We start from the raw sequence: 21,505 nt of genomic DNA, 5'->3' as shown, positions 1-21,505 counted from the left end.
GCATATAGCTGTATATCGCTTTATAGAATTAAGTAATTAAAAAAAGTATAAAATTAATGATTTTATTATGAGAAGTTAGTTCCTGAAAATCAAAAAAGGTAGGCGATCGCGATACCTATTTTTATTAAAATCCAACCACTGTTCTTCGCGTGCTACGCGAAGCGGTTATAGAATTTTTTTAAAACAATAACTTCCACAAGTGAATTCATGTATACAGCCCCGTAACGGTTTTGTTGTATGCACAAATGATTATTTTCATAGTCAGTAAGTAAACAATGATTGTTGTGCTTTAAATATTTATATATACATATATTCATCGTTTGTTTTCTCTTGTCTGCAGCCGAGCGAAGGAACGGACAATCAGGTAGTGGCTCATTCTAAAACTATTTGTGTTGTTTACTTCGTGTTGTCTCTGTTCATTGTGTTGCTTATGTTGTTTAAACAATTAACCTTAATGATTTTTGAATATTTTATTTCAAAATAATTAGTGTCCTATACATATTTTCAACGAACTATAAAATGTATTTTCTTTGCTTTAATACTAAAACTTCTTATTGTGTGTAATCGTAGTCAACTTATATAAATATCTCTTCTTACACTTTTATGTTCATTTTAAACTTATAATATTATTTGAATAGATGGATTTACTTATTTATATATGTATCAATTTCAACAGCTATTCGCTTCAAGTGTGTCACACCTCCACGATGTTCGACACTCGCAGCCTCCCGATTCGGGCTTCTCCGAACCGGTCAACAACAACATCAACGAAGACAACAACAACGGGCCCATCTCGCTGCGGGAAATGCAGAATATCGCAAACAACAATGCCGCCGTGTATATCGTCAGTGAGAACGAGGAACGAAACCGCATTAGTAGAGAGTCGGTAGTCGAGTTTGAACCTCTCCCGTCGGGGATTCGAGTACTTGACCCCCTCGAAAGTTGCGCTGATTGGTTTGGTGAGCTTGTTTACTAGAAAACAATTGCTTACAATATAGTATTCTAGATTGTAACTATTATCCCAGAAATAAAAGTCTGTCCACGTCTTTTAGATAAAGCTTTTTAGACGTTACGATTTATGACTAATTCAATCTAAAAGATGAAATTACAAGTATGTTAGTAATGTTAAAATTAATATATCATGCCACGAACAGTTTTGGAAATAGTTATATGACTGTATTCATATTAATACGGTAGACGTCTTACAATAAATATACACATATACGTCCCAAATTATTAAATATTCATGTATTTGTTTAGCTGTTTTGTTGAAATAGCCATGAATTATGTTTTAAGTAATTTTACATTAGTTATAAGATATTATCGTAAGAATGATATACCTAGATTATTAATCAAACAAATTTTGTTTGTAGCTGGTGAAGATTTTCCAAGAAATCAATTGCAGTATCTTCGAGAAATTGGGCGCGGTTGGTTTGGCAGAGTACGTATAAAAACGAATATGCAATTACCGTTGTTCTTCAATAAATTTATTTAATGTTGGTTCTTTTTAAGGTGGTGGAGGGCGAAACAGAAGATGGAACGGGTACCACTACAGTTGCCGTCAAAATCCTTAATCAGAATGCAAGCCTTGAAGACAAAGCGAGGTTTCTGAATGAAGCGCGTCCGTATAGAGACATGAACCACGAAAATATCTTAGGGTTCGTCGCGAAGTGCCTCCAAGAAGATCCCTGGATACTTATATTCGAATTATGCTCAATGGTGAGTTGAGTCTATAATCAATAATTGAAAAATGTAGTAGATTGAATATATTCAATTAAGATTTTTGTCCAATTATTTTTGCAGGATCTACAGCAGTACCTAATAGTGAATCGACCAAAGATGGCAATTTTAAACGAAAGCGGGGTTCCGTTGCAACTCATGTGTGACGTTGCTTCCGCTCTCGCCTATATGCACTCTAGGGGATTCCTATACGGGTCGGTATCATTCGATTGGATAAGTAATTAATTTACATTATTTTATTTCAAATTTATATGTATTGTTATGGTTAAGGTTGAAACTTAACGTTTCATAAAAGATTAACTCGGTGTGTTAGTATTATTTGGAATAAAATGTTAATCCCATCTATACCTCTGAATTCTGCAAACGTATTGAGACCAAATTATATGATTTAAATAAAACTAATTATAACGGATGAATCGCGTATATTAAATTATTTTTAAACATCCCGACGTTTCGAGCACTTTGCAGTGTTCGTGGTCACGGGTAGATTTAATATACGCGATTCATCCGTTATAATTAGTTTTATTTAAATGTGTAATAATCGCGAAAATTTAAGACAAATTATATGATATTAGTTTAAAAACAAACCTTATTTGATGTAATGATGTCGTCAGATGCCTGTGGAGCGGCAACGTGCTGGTCCGCGGGTCGGACAGTCCGCGCGCGGTCGTGGGCCACTACGCGCGCAGCGACCCGCAGCCGCGCCCGCGCGCGCCCGAGACTGCGCGCCAGCCGCCCGTCTGCACGGTAACCACACATATTATAAATATAAATAAATAAATATGAGACAACATCACATACATTACTCTGATCCCAATGTAAGTAGCTGAAGCACTTGTGTTATGGAAATCAGTAGTAACGACGGTACCACAAACACCCAGACCCAAGACAACATAGAAAACTAATTGGAATCTACATCGACTCGGCCAGGAATCGAACCCGGGACCTCAGAATGGCGTACCCATGAAAATCGGTGTACACACCACTCGACCATGGAGGTCGTCAAATATTGCTCACTAGATAACCTAGTCATTACAAAAACTTCACATTAAGTGGGTTTAAGGCAGATCCAATGTTTTAAAAGGAGTAAGTTAAAGAGATTGTACTTATGTTTGCACACACAGTTGCCTTGTTCAGTTCTATTATACCCATTGAGAATAATTGACCGTGGCCGAATTGTCCAAAACATCAACTTTATCATGCACTTGGTATAAAGTTTGCTATAACTGAAATTACGCATTAATTAATTTTTTTGAGTATACAATATTTAAAAAACCTCGCAGATGAATAATGACAAAAAAGAGTAAACTACTATAGTATTAAACTGTTTGAACAGGCGAGTACCGACATATGGTCGCTCGGGTACCTGGTGTGGGAGGTGTGCGCGTGGGGCGCCGCGCCGCCAGACGAGCCGCCGCCGCCAGATCTGCCCTGTCCTTACCGGAACCACTTGTAAGCCTTACAAACGAAGCCATACTCTAAATTGAAATCTGGCCTATGAAATTAATCCTTTATTATTTATTCCAGGTATCAAGTGATGCAATTGTGCTGGAACCCCAATCCGGAGGACCGACCGACGGCCGCTCAAGTACACGCTCTGTTAAATCATCTACATTTTACGCATAAACACACGAGCGACGCCGCTAAAGACGACGGCTACGCCAGTAGCGATTTTGAAGAAAGGTGGCAGAGACTCAAACCTAACTCGATACCAAAAATAGATGAGCATGTCGCTATCGTCCACGCCCCGTCCACGTCCATGGCATCGCATTTTACAGGCTCGGACCAGGAGTTTGATAATGGACAAACCATCCAGGATTCTCTGAGTGTCGAAATGGATACAGCCGTTTCTAGATCCAGCAGTATAATGTCCGACAAAGACCCTCTCTCGATACAAATAAAATCTGAAAGCTTAACCAACCTTCACGGTTCCCTCGAGGATGTAAGAAATATTTACCTCACACATAACGAAACACCAGCTCTCGAATGCCATCAGGGAAACATAAACCTTGAAGAAAGCAAAGAGAAAGAACAAGATCGCTCCGATAGCTCAGTTGATCCTTGGCTTAAAGATATAATTACTGATAGTCAGGACGATGTGAGTTACTACAAGGATGTTAGTGATGTTATAAAGAATCTCGATAACATACTCAATTCAGAGAAAACTTCGAGCTCAGAGTCGAGTCACCAAGCTAGTCCTTCAAGGGATAATTTAAGTTTGGAATGCAAGAAAGATTACCCTATGCCCACTTCGATGGTCAAATCTCCAGGGATCAGTAACTTCCAAAATATTCTTGAAATGGGCTTTGCTGCAGAATCCGATCTAACGGAAGAAGATGAAGGCGATCGTGATACTATTGGCACATTAAGCCATTCTTTCGAACGCCATAGTGATACTACCAGCCAACAAACTCTCGAGAATATTACTCCGGAAACGCCAATTAAAGGATTAGATATTTCAGAAAATATTGAAGCAAAACACTTTACAGATTATGAACTGAACTTTAGTAAAATAAATGAATCCGAAATCAACAATGTACACCAAGATAGTGAACTGCCAAAAGAGAATAGAATAGACAGTAGCGATAGTAAAGTACCGAAACTAAAGGAATTATGTGTAGCCTCAATACCTAGTGTAAGTGAAACCATTGAACAAGTGATTTTTAAACAAGACTGTCAAACATCATTTTATGATAATAAATATACCGATATAAAAACTGATAGTACAGTAACTAAGTCAGTAGATGTTAGTAAACAAAATGAAAGCAATGAAATAGAACAAGATCTTTTTAAAAATATTGTAACTGAAAAACCTGAATGGGAAAATAATTCTACAGTAAAAGAAACTAAAGTGTCTGTTTTAGAAAATGCGAAGACAGCAATAGAACCAGCCTCACATGCATTCAGTGCAAATTTAATTCAAGAAACTGGAGTATTTGATTTGAATAAGCCTTCACTAGAGCAGGAAAATGATTCATCTAACACAATTTTATGCCTAACACCTGAAGATAACAAAGTGAGTGAAACTTTAACCGAAAGAGAACTTATTTGTAAAGAATCTCTTACTGAGTTTACTTCTCTGCCTATTACTAACGATGTCTTGCCAGATATTAATAATAAAACAAATTTTAAGGAAGATAAAATTGATAGCACAAGGGAAATGATCATTACAAATAATGTAGAATTGTTAGGCGGAAGTTGTGAAAACTTATTTGAAGGTATGTCAGAAAATATTACACAAAACCTAGAAGCTAACTGTTCATTACCGGAATTTAATGACTTTCCTAATTCTAAAGATAATTCTTCCATAGAAATAAGTGGAAATACAAGCGTACAGATCAACAATATGGATAATGGTATAACGATAGGTCTTGCGAAAAATGATAATTTTGCTAGCCCAATAAATAACTCGATCCAAACAGAAGAAAATTCTTTAATTGTAAAAAACAAAGAATGTGATTTGGATAAAATTGAATCAAGTTCAGGTCTCGCAGTAGATAATTCTAATCTATTTAGTGAAAGTAATCTTTTATTTTTAAATGATACAACTAATCCTGTTATGATTATTAATGAATTATCTAAGACTGAAAATACTGCTAACGATAAATGCGATTCAATAAGTGAATTGATGAATCTCGAAGATTCAAGTGAGTTAAAAGTAATAAATAATGATTTAACTAATAGTCAATATGATAGAAATATGGAAGTCTTAGAACCAGTCAATAACGTTTTAAAATATGTAGAACCAGATCAAGAGCCACCTGAAACAGTACAAATAGTTAAAAACGTAGAACTCTCATCTCTTGTGCAAAACCCTTCTTGTGTAGTAGATATTAACAATGAATGTGCAAACAAAGCAGATAATAATGTTCAAACAGCATTTGAAAAAATGTTATTACCTGAAGAAGTACAAAATAAAAATAATACCGATGTGTTTATTTCACAAACAATAGAAACAAATAATATTGAAGATGCATCGCATAGATTAGAACATGTTATAAGTCCTAAATCAGACACAACAGTGAAAGATGAGTTGAGTGATAGTACTATGTATATGGATCTCACTAATAATACTAATAGTAACATTTTAGAAAACTACAGCGCAGATAATACTGTTAAGTGTGTTATTAAATCTTGTCTTGAGGCACCCAGTGTTGAATCTTCTTGCTCGCTTGTCAAAAATGATTCAACGGTGTATTTAGATCTCCCTAATGTTATAAGAGAAACCTATAGTTTTTTGCATTCAGAAAAATGCATTAGTAGCCAACAAATAGACGTAAATGATAAGATATGCACTAGTACACCCAAAGGAAGCGATACTTCAACAGATAATATTCCGGAAATTGATGCAAAGGTGACTGATATATTATCGGAAACAAAAGTCCCCAATTATGGTCATGGTGTCACATTGACGAAACTAGAACAAAAGTATGTACCAGAAAACATAAGTCCTTTTGAATCTCCTTCCAAAAGTCATCATACGGATACCTACGATGAAAATAGTTCCGTCGTTTTAGGACCATTTGAGAACTGTACACTCGAATTATATAAAGGCGTAAAATCAATAGCAGAACTGGCAGATTTGCCTAAAGAAGAACTACTAGCGTTTTCGTCCAATTTCAGTGACATTAATCTCGAAACGCCGTCTCCATTACGAGACGGAAATTTTCTTAACGAAGTGCCGGATCTTGTTCCAGACGAATTGCATTTCGATCAAATTACCACTATGAGTGAATCAAAACCAGAATCTCAATCAAATGAAATGGTCTCGGAAGAAACAGAAGAACAATCTTCAACAGAAAAACGCGTTTCGCCTTTAACTCCACCAAATTCACCGGGAATTTTTCTCGCATCAACATCACAAAAGAAATATTTAGTTGATATAGATATTAATAGCCCTAATGCCCAGGAATCTAGCAGTAATCAAGAAGCGGTAGATTTGAACCAAATAGACCTACAAATGACGACTAAATTAGCCATGGCGGAGAACGAAAATAATTTGAACATCGAATATTCCGGACCGTTAACTGAGGAAGGTTTGACATTAGATGACTCAGTGCGAGATAATGATGCGATACCGGAATCATACTTGGCTGGTAATGGAGGATCAGTGGAGGACTTGAGAGAAAACCTTGTTATAGACGAAGAAAGAATGAAAGAATTGAGGAACGAGTTGGAATTGAAATTGCCATTAGCTCAGGTATTTTTATAAATTATATTTTAATCAATTTACGCGGGAAGTATTTTTTATTTTTAAAATTTTTAGAGAAATATAAATTTTTACACGTAAGATATATTAATGATTTGAAGGAATTTAGAAATATATATATAAGTTTTATAATTCTTCATGTAAAGTTGTTTTTTTGATATCACGTATAAAACATTACAAACTTTATCCACATTAGGTGGCAGGTATAGAGCCAGCAGTGGAGGGAGAGTGGACGGAGCTGCCGCCACCACCCGAACTGGTGCTGACGTACGGCGCGCTTTCGCCTATCGCGGAAGAGACGCGCATGCAGCTCTGCGCATACGAGAACGACGACCAGTGTAAGTTTCACACCGAACATGATTATATAATTCACAAAAAAATTAAATAATTCTAAATTAAAACACAATGTTCTCTAGATTGTGTTCTTTTTATTGCAAAACATATTTTTAGATGAAAATTTCAAATAAATTATAATTCTATTCGTTGTTTCATACACCTGATTTTAGTCAAACGACACTTCTATATTATCATAACCCTTTAACTAACGATATGCAGGGAATGCTTCAATTCGTACTGAATCGTCGGCGAGCTATCCTGAACCCTGTAACAACTCGACGGACGAGGTGACCGACTTGCCCACAGCTGCCAACAGTGTTCCGCAACACTCCACTTACACCATCCATTCAAAAGATCCCTCGATAAACCACACGTACACGGTGCAGAAAGAAGTCATTAGCAGCAAAGAGTAAGAATATAATTGATTTGCTTTAAAATAATGGATAAAGTTATTTAATGAAATTTATCAATAAGCAGATATGCAGCAGACAAATATCCCTTTTTACTTTTTTTTTACAGAATAACAATGTCTGCAGATAGCTTGAATGCTAGCCCGCTAAAAAAAATACAAGAAACTCAATCGCCAATTGATGACAAAACTTACACCAAAAACGAAGACGAAAAGGAATCGAATTGCGAAAGACTTTCACAAGTGTCGCCTTTCCTTCTCAGCCCTACAACGGATACATCCGTCCCCGAGAACTCTGATAACCCGGTCGGTTTGTCTACATTCTCTAAAACGACAGTACCTACAGATGCCAAATCCTCTAAGCCATCCGAAACCCAATGCTTGTCTAAAGCTACAAGTATCGATTCGTGGTGTTCGAACGACACTCTCTACAATGTAGAAGAAAACTTCGACGATCTCGCTATGGATCCTGATGTTCCTTTAGATTTCGACACTGAGATGGAGAGAGATAAAAGTGAAAGCGATGACACCCTTACTCACAACGAGGACGAGAAGGAAGCGAGCCATTGCTCGACCTATATAATTCACGACAGCAAATCCGAGGTTTGCGGTACATTTTCACCAGATTCGATTACCGCTAACGACAATTATACATACACTAAAATAAAAACAGATGTGGCGACTACTACGCCTTCTGTGATTACGAAATCTGATTTAAATGATTCTACAAAAAATACTCAAACGAAAGATCTAGCTTACGGTACCCTAATGTCTGGACACCCGTCTTATTCTAATTGCACTACAGAATTAGGATCCGGCTTGGACGAAGCATGGAAACTTCCGCAACCCGAGTTAGTAAGAAGATCACCAATAGGTGACGAAGTCAGCTTCACGCCACCTAAAAATTTTGAAAAGAAGGAAATAAGTACTATGGAAAGTCCTCAATTAACATCTGAACCGCGTATCAAGAAAATGAACAGCCTAGAAATTACGTGTTTAAAAGATGATTCCACAGAGAGTAACAAATGCGGAGACACCTCTGAACCACAAGTTTGTTCCGAAATAAATAATAGTCCAAATATTTATTTTATGAATATGGCACACTCTGCAACAAGTACACCTTTTGCTGTGAACATCGAAAATTGTGAAAACTTAGAAACAATACCAATTCACCTACCTCAAACCCAAGGAGACAATAGTGAAGAAATTGCTACTAATGTCCCAAATTTTAGATCATTTTTTCAGTCAGCTGAAATCCGACCGCAAGATATTTCTTCAAACGTAAGTAACGAAGGCCATAGCACCGAAATTTTACTAGAAGGAGAAAGCAAGACATTAAGTCAAGATATTACTAGGGATATGTCATCAAAAACACCTTCTTATTCGGATTTTGAAAATTCGGCCATGACAAAACCGCAGGACGTCCATACCAGTGAGAAATCTAGTCAAAGTATGGAAAGCGGAATAAGCTCTGAAGAATTCCGCCATTTTGAAAACTCAGTAAAAAACCGGCCTCAAGACCTTTCGTCGCTAATCGATGCTAGCTCTCTTTTACTAAAAAGCGAAAGAAGATCTAGTGAACTTGTCATGGGCAGTCTAATGAGCACGGGTTTAGATCTCACTAGCCAATCTGAAAGTCAAACGATCAACACGGAACCAGAATCTCTTGTTTTTGTCTCATCTAATTATACTAATTTATTAGAATCTCACAATGTAGATAGTAGTCAACCACTCAATGTATTCGTTACTGATTTAGACATGGAAGAAGAGACTGAACAACCACACTCGATTATTATAACCGAAAGCCCTTTAATTGCATCTAAAGTTAGTCCTAATAGAACATTCGACTCGCATACAAAAACAAATCGTACAGACATGAATTACACATATGATTCCCATGCGAGTAGTTATCAGCCAATAAAAAACATTTGGCAGAATGACAGTACAAATTCGGAAAAGTTGAACGGGGTAGGCGAAAGTAAAATCGACAAGCAAATCGAATCTCCAATTGAACGAAATGATCCAGAAAGTTCGTTAACACAAAGTGAAACAATTACAAAAAATATTGGGTCAGTATCTAATTCCATAGATCAAAATGCCGAATCTAGTAGCAAATGCAATGGAAGCAATGAAATGTTTGCAATAGTAAATTTTTTGAACGAAACCTTTGAAGAGCTGGTAGAAAGCAACGTTGATGATAATGATACTGCAAGTGACATTAACAAAGAGGATCAAAGTTTAAATTCTAAGAAAGTAACAGAAACCAAGTCAGAATCGGAGTCTCTCAGGGAGGAGCCTGTCGAAAAACAGGCGTCCTGTAATAGTGAAGAATGCTGTGATGATACATTTCTTTCCAATGGAGTTTTCCAGGAAGAGAAACAAATAGCTTCAGTAACGGATGATTTTTTAAAAAACGAAAAGAAATTTTGCCAGCTCGATTCTTATTTTCCCCTTTTAAGTGACATTAGATTCACTGGTAAGTACCAAAAAATCATCAAATTAGCAATTATTTTTGCATCTACCCATTTTTTCTCTATTTAAAACATTTTATTTAAAAACAATTTTCAGGTCCAGCTACCGAAATAATGACTACATCGTTCACTCAAGATTCCCCAACAGAACCCACTTCTCCTGAGTGCGAGCAAGACAGCAAACCTGATCCATCAGCGGAAATAATAAAAGAGTGGGATAGCGACAGCGATTCGCATTCCACGAATTCATCTAGCGGCGAGTTTATTTGGAAGGTAAGTGGTTAAAATATTTAATTTTGTATAAAGTCTTTATTTTCCATATTAGAGCTAGAAGCTCTTAAGCTTGCGGAATGGTCCTCTGTATGTGTGCATATAATTATTTCCTTTTTTTCTCTGATTTATTGATAAACAATTAATTCCCCGACTTTAAAAAAATATTGTAGTTTTGTTTTAGAGTTAGTTGATTCTTGCTATTATAATATATTATATTTTATTTGACAAACATGGTGGCGTGTAAAGTATGTGTGTGTGCGTGTGTGTTGATTTGAAAATTTTATTTTTTTATCTTTTTTTTATAGTCAAAGCTTTGGGTTCAGTGGCAACGGTTTTGTAAAATAACTACGTAACTGAATTCATTTGGAGTATTTTTTTTGTATTTGTGTATTTTACTTTCATCATGTATGTGATAACATATAACTAATTTAATTTGTAATCACCTCCGTATCTTTAACGTTTTTTTAATTTACGCAATATATTAACGCTTTATTGAAAATTATTACAAGGTAAATGCTCCAGATGAATAATAAAATTGCTTTATTATGTCAGTAAAACCCCTTTTTATAGAAGGTCCTATCTTAGCAAAATAAAACCTTTAATTTATATACCTTTATAGACATGTCCAATTTGATCATACAATGTCGCTATAAATTATATCTCTCATATTTTTTCAAAAAGATTTTATGCACGGTCCCATATTATAATCTAGTGTTGTACATGTCTGTATGGTAACCCTGTAACGGTGTCGGTGTGCCTGCATGTAAATCTGTCTGTGTGGCGCTTAGGACGGCGACGGACACGAGACCGCGGTCGTGCCGTCCACGCACTTTGACCACGTGAGTACGTCCCTTGTATGGATTGCTTGTATATATCATTATTTCATTTCAGTATAACCTGTAGATGTACAATCGTAGTTTGTAGGATCATTATTATCAATTTCATGACTTTCATGCTTCATTATATATTTTTATAAGTGTTATGCATTAAAAGTTTTCATCTTAGAACTCATCTTGTAAAATCGTATTATAATGTACATTTAAACTTCATACTGAACATTAATAATAATAAATCGAATGTGCTATATTGTATGTCTTATTAATTGCAATAGTACTACAATCATATGTATTCGCCTACTTAATTTTAACAATATTATTTGGCATAGTTAATTTATTTAAATCATTTCTTATTTTCCCATATTAGGCAAACTTCTTTGAAACATATGTTTTCGAATAATTTATCTAACAACTATATGTACTAAGTTTTATATCGATAGTAAAGTGTGATGTACGATGCAAACAGCAGCGTGACAGCGGGTCACAGCCGAGCTGTACAGAAGGGGCACCCGAGGGCGAAGCTCCCTCCTCTGCATCCGGAGACTCCGGCTCCGGCTCCGAAGGCGACGAGGTAGAGTTCGTGCCCTCCTCCTGGGACTGTCTCGCCGCCCCCTCGAAATCGTCGCTCAGAAGTATGGAACAGCCACCGGTTAGTATCTCGTGTTTGTTATGACTTGTGCGAATATTAGTGTCACGAGTCATAACAAATTTGAACACATATTTAAGGATGGAAGCGACGCAAGCGAAGCGATAGCGACCTCAGCGATGAAACATCTGTAAAGCTACCTGTGCGACCAAGCAAGTTCCCAAGGACAAAGAGACTTCGCAGTCGCTTGGTCGCGCAGGTGTGTCCGATCCCGACATTAAATACATTTTACGATAGTTTTTATTTTCAATCATTTTTATAAAGAGGAATTGCTTATTTTATCATAACAACTGTTTATCGCATATCTTGAATCGCAATTTTCAAGGATAAAAGTAAATCATAGCATTATATTATTTTATGATATAGTTCCATATAGACGACAAATGTAATAATACTCATGAGTACGGGTTCTGATTCGTGTGTAACTGCAGGACAACAAGAAGCGCGTGGTGTTCAAGCGGCAGAAGTACCACTGCGTGTACGAGTACCCGCGCGAGGCGCCCGACGCCGACGCCGACTCGCCCGCCGCCTACCTGCCCGACTACTCCACCTACTCCGGTCTGCCTTCATATGGCTCGTTATGTGCTCGTTATGCTCGTGACAATGACCACGTTTATCATTGATTGTTTGTTGCAGAGTGGGATCCCGCGAGCGCCGAGGACGCCGAGTTAGGATACGGGCAGCTGTTCGGGGCGCCGAATCCTTTAGACTTATTCCCTCTTCGGGCTGGTATCGCGTTTGGTGCAGGTTTGTAGTACGATGAACATTTCGTCTAAAAAAATAGTGTAGCGTGATAACTCAGTAAACAATTCTTCTTGGCGCAGATTACGATGAAGATTTCTTCATATCATCATCGGCACGTCCGTTTGAGAGCCTGGGTGTCATGTCTACCACGAGCCAGTTCTTCCCCGGTATGCACTTCAAGCCGACGCTCGAACGCGACCTGTCCGACGAGCTCAGCGAGGACTTCCCCCCGCCGCCGTCACCGCTGCCACCTCCCACTCTCGTGCAGACTGGCACGCCCTTCCTGGACTTCACCACCCCGGACTCGGGCGTCGAGGACATCACTCCCGGCTCCTTGACCGACGACGACTACAAGGTGAAGAAGTTGCCGGACAACGAGCCCGGCCCGTGCTGGCGCTCCGCAGACAGCGCGAGCTCCAGCGAGTCCGTGAGCCCCAGCTCGCCCGGCGGGGAGGCGCTCGGCGGCCTGCGCCACACGCGCGACAAGCTCAAGCTGGACCTGCCGCCCAGCCCGCACGTGCCGTCGCCGCGCCACGCTCGCGTCTTCAACTTCGTGCTCGACAAGCCCAAGCGGCCCGAGCCCGCGCCGCCGCTCGCCCTGAGCGACGACACGCCCGCGGCGGCCGCGGCGCTGCCCGTGCCGCGCGCCAGCGACGACGTCATGCCCGAGCCCACCTTCTCCACCTTCGGCAAGCCCGCGCCCTGCAGGCCCGCCGCGCCCGCCGACGCCGAGCGGAGCATCGTGCTCACCGACGCCGAGCGCGCCGCCGCCGCCGACGAGCCCAAGGGCGAGGGCGCCGCCGGCGTGGAGGCCGTGCGCGGGGAGGGCACCGTGCTGGACAGCGGCGACGAGGACTCGGGCATCGAGAGCAGCTCCAAGGCCACGCTCGAGCGGGACGAGCCGGCGTCGCATGTATCTTAAGTAGGACCGAATAGATGTAGATTTGTTATCGCGTATGCGCGGCGCCAGCGCGTGCGCGGCCGCGCGGCAGGTGTGGCGCACTCGTAGTGAGTCCGTCGACGTGCTCTGATAATGCCATTATATATTAAGATTATCAACAATCTTAAAGTTTAAGTGATTTCTATTCGTATTTCAGTTTTTATTTTGCATGACATTTTTATACATATCGAAAATCGAACGTTTTATACGGTTCTATTTAATTATACACCAAAATTAGGAAACTAAACAGCAAACCATTATTCAGTAATACATAATAGTCATCATCCGTGATTCTTTCAACACAACTATGGTACAAATAGCCGTGAATTATTCTAAATGTATATGTAGATATAGCGCTTCGATTATCATACTGAATTAATTAGGTTTACGCGAGCCGACCCCTCGGCGACCGCGCCAGCGGCCTACTCAGTTTTATACAGCTGTAGATTTTCTTATACTTGCTAGGATTTTCATACGTAAAGTTTTTATTATTTCATATGTCATAGTGATTTAGAATATTATATGTAATTTAAACATATGTTCGGAGGCATGTTTTATTATTAAAATGTGTTGCAATCATTAATTGGCAATAGATAATTTTAAAATATTTGGAAAATATTGTAATAAATTATGTATTTATTAAAAAATACAATTATTACATGTATCCGAACGAAATTAAAATTGTAAAGTGTATCGTACTTGTGACATTACATCCACGCACAATACATCGCAACCGTGGTGAAAACTTATCGAAATCGAGGGTGCAGTCTCATTATTGTAGCGTTGTTTTAAGCCTTTATACGTGTTAATCGTCTTTTATTTTTGTTGTTGAAATTTTATTTACTTTCTAAAATATATTAGATTAATAAGTTTTGCAAACTCAATGCATTCATTTTAGTTGTCGCTTCTATGAAACTGCATGTGTCTTTTAAACTGCACCCATACATAACGTTCAAATTTCAAAGCCAATTTCTAGTTAAGTGAAAATTTTTATTAGATAAGGTTTAGATATACAAGCGGTGGTGACAGGTCATTGCGTATTTATGGATATCTCGGCGACACGACACACTCCATGTAACATTTGTACTTGTATACAATTTTAACACGCTGTAGTCTTAGATAAACACGACATTCGGAAGGTCAGAAGGGTATTTAACGTATTAATAATTTTGAATAAAAATCCGCACGTAATTATTTATTGTCGCATGTGCCGCCGAGTCGCCAATAAGTGTGTGCCACGAGATCGAGTCATCAAATATGCAATACGTCCAAGTGTGAACCTCATGTGCAATTCTTCTCATTTCCATATCATCGCGTTTTAGTTGTTTAGTTACTGCTGTAAATATAATTTAAAAAGTTATCGAAGATGAAAATTTTTTTTATTAAGGAAATTTATTATTCGTACTACGTGTTTATTGTTCTGAACTTTATTTTATACAGTTTTTAGAATGTTTCGTTAATGTACAGGTGTAAATACGCGGTAGATGTTCATTTTGTTGCGATATCAGTGTAGGGATACTAATTGGTTAGAGCTTAGAACGTGAAATTGATTTCCCAACATAACCCGAGGTCGGCAGACTATAGCGCACTATAGCGCTCTATAGCGCACGGCCAGGTGTCAAGAGAGTAATAGAATTTTTATAAATTATGTATTTCCTTTAGAAATGTTTCCAATACGATGGATTTGTTTAGATTACCTTTATAATGATAACAAGGAATTATTTGAATGAATTGTCCAATAATAATTATGGTATTTATTGTTTGTAAGTTGTTGTTTTGTATGAGCTGTCGGCAGTATTTAGTGAATGTGAACGCATTGGAAGTCTTTTCATATTGTGACTTTGTCGAGTCTTTAAAAGTATTTATATGAAAAAATAAATAATTAATAAAACTTGTGACTTCATACGACTTTAATTTTTATCCTCTACTTATTGATAATTAACGTCCAAACAAAATCAAAAGATCATTTCATATGTCATTATTATATTTCAATAAATATATAATTTTAGTAAAGCTACGATCGAGACTCGAAACAATAATCGAACATTAGAGTATTATTAAAATGGAATGCATCGTTAGTGATCCGGCACCGGTCCGCCAGCGGAGGCTCAGCTGCGGCGCCAGATGATGACGAGCCCCGCGGCGTCGCTGGTGGCCAGCAGGCTCTCGTCGTAGCTGAAGCTGACGCCCAGCACCGGAGACGCGTGACCTACGATTTATAATATTTTATACCATACGAAAAGTAAAAGTACTGATCTCTCCCGCATACGCAACTAAATAAAAATAAATTAACCCACGGTACACAGAACACACATAACACACAATCTTTTCAGTTAGTTTCTGTATATTAGGCTCTCATCTTATTTTAGTAGAACAGAATTAAATATAGTGAGAGCTGTTTATACCGGTTATTTAAAGTCATTTGTCTTTTGACATCATCTTCAATAAGTATACCTTGCAGCTTGTTGACGACTGGGTGGTGTCGAGCCTCCCCCTCTATGTCCAGAAAGTAGACGCAGGCGTCCTCCCCCCCGCTCACCACGCACACGCCGCGCCGGAACGACATCAGGGGACAGAACGACGACCGCACCGCGAAAGACCGGTGCTGCGTCGAGAAGCGCTTCTTCAGGGAAAGCAGGCCCTCACGGTCCGCGACCCTACGGGACAGTGGCGCGTACGCCCTTTACTATGCCGTTCCATCACTTTACTTATTGGTAGGGCTTTGTGCGAGCCCGTCTGGGTAGGTACCACCCACTCATCAGTTATTCTACCGCCAAATAACAGTAGTCAGTATTGTTGTGTTCCGGTTTGAAGGGTGAGTGAGCCAGTGTAACTACAGGCACAAGGGACATAACATCTTAGTTCCCAAGGTTAGTGGCGCAGTGACGATGTAAGGAATAGTTAATATTTCTCACAGCGTCATTGTCTATGGGTGATGGTGACCACTTACCATCAGGTGGCCCATATGCTCGTCCGCCAACCTATACCATAAAAAAAACTGACCGGGGCTCCCTAGCAACTTCGGAGGAAAAAAACTATCGTAATAAATTGCAGCCCGCAGGGAGCGTTACCGGAACAGGTAGAGCGAGTCGTCGGCGGCGCTGACGAGCAGCGCGGGGTGGCGCGCGAGCCACGGGCTCCACGCCAGGCTGCTCACGGCGCCGCCCACGCAGCAGCGCCGCAGCTTGCTCAGCGCGCCGCCCGCGCCCGACATGCGGAAGCTCACGATCACGCCCTGCGGCACGCACGCTACACTCGCCCGCACAGTGACGTCACGCACACACACACACGCACGGCTTCCGGAGATAGGGCACGAGTATCGCGGTGGAATGATACGTGAACTAAGCATGGACTTTACTCTCAAGAAAATAATTAGAAACATTGATTTGTAAATAAAACTTACTCTTACCTTGTCATTCGCTGCCCAAAACATTCTCCCGCTGGACTCGCACGCTATCGCCGTCACTCGACCGCCTAAAATACTGCTGCCTCCTAACATAATACATTTAATTTAATATTAGCATCTCACTCCTTTGTATAAAAATAGATATTCGACTGTAAAATAAACTTTTCGAATAACAACTTACCTCTAGGATATATACCAGTTGATACGTTAAGGACCTCTACCATCCCTCTTGCGTTGCCCGCCTTGAAGCTCGTTAAGATATTATTGATTACATTCATGTGTGTGAGTTAGCAGAGAATTGCCTAATTGACGACAAACGAGTATTGCATTTATGATAAATTTAACAAAATAACAAGTTTGAAAAAATAGTATCGTATTTTGATGTAATATTGCAGGCTGAAGAGATATCCACCATAGTAAGGGGCATATTGACAATTGACAGTGACCTGGTGTCGATGTCTGAAAGGTAGCAAACGTGTAGTCAGCGACAAGGATACGATGAGCATGTTGTTGTTGGCGGGCTGGAAGGCGCAGCACAGCAGCGGCGCGGCCAGCTGGTCGGGCACGGCGCGCAGCCGCCGCGCGCCGCACGCGTCCCACACCAGCAGCAGCCCGTCCAGCGCGCACGTCACCAGCACCTCGTTGGACGCCGACCAGTCGCAGCCTGCCGCCCCCGATTGACCACGTTATTGCCAGATATACGATTTTACAGATAATAATAATAATAACCTTTCGTATGTTAAATGACATTAGCCCACCTTGTGTTACCTGTTATACCGGGAGCCGGTATGGTCAACAGACCGCCCAATTTTGAGACAGACTTTTATTGTAACTAGATTTTCTCCGTATTTAGTACGAATCAAGTCAATTCAAGTTATGAATCTTATTGTAAATTGAATAATCTTTATTCACTTTCAACCATTTCTATATAAATACTCAATCATAACTAATATATAAACTTTCAACAAAGGGTACTTCAGAGCGAATAACAGAACACACTTAGCCATACCGGCTCCCGGTATGTCAACAGTTGCGGCTAAAATGTGTTTATACCGGGAGCCGGTGTTTCAACAAACAAGAGGTTAATATACTTTATTGTACAACAGAGTAATTTAACAATAAAAATGAAATATATACAAAATAAAAGTAGATGCACAATAAGGCGGTCTTATCGCTAGGTAGCGATTTCTACCAGACAACCTTATGGGCTTAAAAACACAGTCTTGATTTCAGAGAAGGGTGGTGTCACGTGTTATATATATAATGTATAATGTATATTAAATAATAATTATCATATAATATACATACACATATTCATACAAAAATATATAAATATATACTTACTTACATACTTACTTACTTACATACATACATACATACATAGATACTTACATACATACATTCAAAATGCTATATCAAATATCAAAAGTATACATTATGTAATGAAAATAGAGTCGGGATGGAAAATATACTTTACGTAAGGAAACAAGGATATGTTATCCCACCCACCAGTGACGGGTTTGGTGTGTCCTCGCAGCACGAAGGAGACGCGCGGGGGCGTGGCGGTGACGTCACACACGGACACCGTCCCGTCGTGCGATACACAGCACAGTTTGCTACGGTCGTTATTCGCGAATTTCACCATACTCACTTGATCTGTATGCTGATTTGTCAAAAGAACATAAGGTTATTGAATATAATAAATATACTTTTTCTTTTAGAATTAAATGAACAGCGGCGATTTCTAGAAATTTTAATATTACTGTGAAAACTATTTGCAAAGTGAATTAAATCTAATTTCATTTGTTTCTGTATGATTGAGAAAAATACATATATCCAATCTATTGGCTATTCATATCAAAAGTCTTATATTCATACATTTTTATTTATTATAAATCTAAATTTATTAAATACAAAATTAATTTGGAGATAAAACCTGATCAAATATGTGATGTACTCCAGAAAATGCATAGTTTTCAGATATAGTCATGTCATTCTTTTTCTTGGCATTAATTGTAATACTTTCGTCCACTGGCAGGCTAGCCTGAAATGTTAATCATTATAAAAATGAATTATGATATTTAATTGCAAATTGATCCATGATTATTATATCATTCTTAATAATACAGTTATTACTTGTACCCACTCAACAGATATTCTACTGCTAAACAGTACTCAGTATTGTTCTGTTCCCGTTTGAAGGATGAGTGAGTCAGTGTAACTACAGGCCGAGAGGACATCTTAACTCCCATAGGTAGTGGCATATTCCAGATGTATAGTATGGTTGAAATGGAAAGAGCCAAGATGGCCCAATAGTTAGAATATGCCTACTTTTATAAAATCCATAGCAACAAACACAAATAAATGTTGTAATATTAATACCCCTTCTATATTTTAGGTATCATTTTGGTATTTATACAATTAAAAAATAATAAACATCCTATAAAAATGTTATCATTGTAATATAAATAATAATGCACCTTTCACAAAATTTCTAAATAAATGAAATAGGTTTAGTCTTATTTATTATATTAAGAATTTTCTTTTTGTCTTACCCTACTATTTGATCTTTGTCGAGATGAGGCTGAACTGATAGATATGTTATCCTGAACCCCATACCTTCTCTGCAATAACTGACTTCTAATATTTATATATTTCTTGATTGTTTCTATATCCTATTTGACAATATAATTAAATGAATTTTTAAATTAATCAAATACAATGCAAACAATAAAAATATTAATATAATACCTTAAATTTGGAATTTTCCCTAAGAAGTTGGCTCCTACGGCGTATATATAAAGTTTCTGAAAAAATTAAATCTTTAAAAACATGTTTACAAAAGATACTACACCACAAAACATTAAATTTTATACATTATATGATATCTGATACTATCTTCAATTTAAATAGGCGATACCGTAAATACTAGCAAGTCTTAACTCTAACAACTTTCAAGTGTCTTAAAAATAAACAACATACTAAAGTTTGGATTTCCGGGAGCTCTGTAAGCATTGAAGCGCGCATCCAGCGCAAAAATCTGCTGCTGAAATGCCGCAGCCATTATAATTACTATAGCTGCTAATTATTTCAAGAGCATATTATAGTTGTGATGTTTTTTAAACTATTACATTTCCAAAGGATACTTTTAGTATTATTAAGGCTGATACTGCTGACAGCCACGAATTGATTACTGACGTTTGAAAACAGCTGCTTATGACGCAAGAATAACGTCCGAAAATAACAAACATTACTTTTATACATGCTATCAATTTAATTAATATCTTATGACGCTAAATAGCTCGCAGTAGTATTAAAATAATAAAATTGATATCTATTTGTAGACTAAAAAAATGTTTGTAGATCCGCTAAACAAACTTTTAAGGTGAATATGGGATACCTATATGTTTCTAGGATAAGGCATTAAAATAAGGATAACTCGTAGGAACCTCAATTAAACAAATTATTCGGCATCATATTAACTTACCTAATTGAAGTCGTTCAAAATATAATTAAATATTTGATCAGCATTAATATGATATTTTTTATAAATACATTAAGTACCTCTAACGAAGTTATACGTATCATACAATAACTATTTTCTGGAATAGCAAAGATGGCTCAGTTGAGCACCTTTTTGATTATTTTAACAAATTGTATTTACAAAATTATATTTTTTATTTTCAGGTTTTAACGAACAGCTGTTTATGAACATTCTGACGTAGGTAATAAACGATGCGCTCGTTATAAATGACAAGCTAAGACTTCATAGTAAGTAAATAAAGTAATTTTAAATAATCCCGAGTGCTGTGTATCTATTACATATTTATATTCATTGTAATATTAATATTATTATAGTAGTAATTGATTAGGAAGTTATTAATAAGTATTAGAAATAATTTTCCTAGAAAAGCTTTTCTCCCACGTAAGACAAAATTAAACGCTTAGCGGGTAATAAGTACCTCATAATAATGAAGGAACTGCTGCACAATCCGCTCTAAGGCTATTCATCACGCCCACTCGGCGGCGTCCTCCGCCACGCGCGCCGCTGAGGCCAGCGATTTCCCGGAATCCTTATTTCCGATTCCGAAATACTCAACGCAGTGATACCGAGAAATCTCAACGGGCGTTATTCTGGGGCAATGCCGTGTAAAACCCGAAACACGTAGCTTTCTAGCGAGGTGGCTCTGCCGTTATAAATAATCAGAATGCGTGAAAAGAAGTCGCTGACCCACGATTACCGCCATATTTATTTGTACCGGGAAGAAATCATTTTAGCTTACAAAAAGTTATCGTAAAAAATCTAATTTAGTTTTTTTTTATTCAACACGTTTTTTAGGCGCCATCTGTTTCACCCCAGCTCTCTTTTTTGTAATTTGAAATGATACGATCATTTCCGTAGTAGGTACTTACGTATTAATCATTTCTATACAGGTCGATCATTTCCGAACACAGCAGGATATTCCTGCTTGCTCAACTTATACCTTAGAGTATA

General features: G+C 38.2%; 2 protein-coding genes across 8 annotated transcripts in view; one reads left to right on the top strand and one right to left on the bottom strand.

The window, feature by feature from the left end:
• The window catches only part of LOC124529598, a 31,403-nt gene extending 15,896 nt beyond the window's left edge, over positions 1 to 15,507 (top strand). Inside the window, exons 3-20 of one of the 7 annotated variants that reach the window (XR_006966434.1) lie at positions 341 to 364; positions 677 to 959; positions 1,374 to 1,441; positions 1,513 to 1,719; positions 1,804 to 1,934; positions 2,355 to 2,487; positions 3,077 to 3,192; positions 3,268 to 6,940; positions 7,146 to 7,287; positions 7,505 to 7,694; positions 7,805 to 10,170; positions 10,263 to 10,438; positions 11,227 to 11,277; positions 11,741 to 11,923; positions 12,001 to 12,119; positions 12,352 to 12,478; positions 12,557 to 12,667; positions 12,745 to 12,763. Coding sequence is in view for 5 of the 7 variants with exons in the window: in XM_047103387.1 (XP_046959343.1) it covers positions 341 to 364; positions 677 to 959; positions 1,374 to 1,441; positions 1,513 to 1,719; positions 1,804 to 1,934; positions 2,355 to 2,487; positions 3,077 to 3,192; positions 3,268 to 6,940; positions 7,146 to 7,287; positions 7,505 to 7,694; positions 7,805 to 10,170; positions 10,263 to 10,438; positions 11,227 to 11,277; positions 11,741 to 11,923; positions 12,352 to 12,478; positions 12,557 to 12,667; positions 12,745 to 13,586 (8,823 nt within the window). In the remaining 2 variants the exon portion in view is untranslated. Of the gene's footprint in view, positions 1 to 340; positions 365 to 676; positions 960 to 1,373; positions 1,442 to 1,512; positions 1,720 to 1,803; positions 1,935 to 2,354; positions 2,488 to 3,076; positions 3,193 to 3,267; positions 6,941 to 7,145; positions 7,288 to 7,504; positions 7,695 to 7,804; positions 10,171 to 10,262; positions 10,439 to 11,226; positions 11,278 to 11,740; positions 11,924 to 12,000; positions 12,120 to 12,351; positions 12,479 to 12,556; positions 12,668 to 12,744 lie in introns of all 7 variants that reach the window. The other 6 variants (XR_006966435.1, XM_047103388.1, XM_047103387.1 and 3 more) reach the window with 6 other exon arrangements.
• On the bottom strand, positions 15,500 to 20,238 carry LOC124529599 (WD repeat-containing protein 13-like). The gene is made up of 11 exons (XM_047103392.1): positions 19,993 to 20,238; positions 19,762 to 19,817; positions 19,566 to 19,685; positions 18,947 to 19,054; positions 18,520 to 18,673; positions 17,508 to 17,674; positions 17,192 to 17,252; positions 17,014 to 17,096; positions 16,676 to 16,839; positions 16,059 to 16,261; positions 15,500 to 15,813 (listed from the first exon to the last, which is right to left on the bottom strand). The coding sequence occupies exons 1-11, from the start codon at positions 20,072 to 20,074 to the stop codon at positions 15,713 to 15,715; spliced, it is 1,299 nt and encodes a 432-aa protein (XP_046959348.1). The 5' UTR covers positions 20,075 to 20,238; the 3' UTR covers positions 15,500 to 15,712.
• Positions 20,239 to 21,505: the final 1,267 nt, after the last annotated feature.

This window comes from Vanessa cardui, chromosome 5 (assembly GCF_905220365.1).
Source record: "Vanessa cardui chromosome 5, ilVanCard2.1, whole genome shotgun sequence".
In the NCBI taxonomy this organism is placed as follows: domain Eukaryota; kingdom Metazoa; phylum Arthropoda; class Insecta; order Lepidoptera; family Nymphalidae; genus Vanessa; species Vanessa cardui.
Note: the sequence above shows the minus strand (reverse complement) of the source record. Positions and strands in the feature narration are given on the sequence as shown.

What these genes read in the sequence shown, in the direction of transcription:
- LOC124529599 (XM_047103392.1), bottom strand. Translation starts at nt 20,074, where the DNA reads ATGGCTGCGGCATTTCAGCAGCAGATTTTTGCGCTGGATGCGCGCTTC. An exon ending in TTTGGGCAGCGAATGACAAG is followed by an intron (nt 16,840 to 17,013) that starts GTAAGAGTAAGT and finishes TGCGTGCCGCAG; the next exon opens with GGCGTGATCGTGAGCTTCCG. An exon ending in AGTCGTCAACAAGCTGCAAG is followed by an intron (nt 15,814 to 16,058) that starts GTATACTTATTG and finishes TATAAATCGTAG; the next exon opens with GTCACGCGTCTCCGGTGCTG.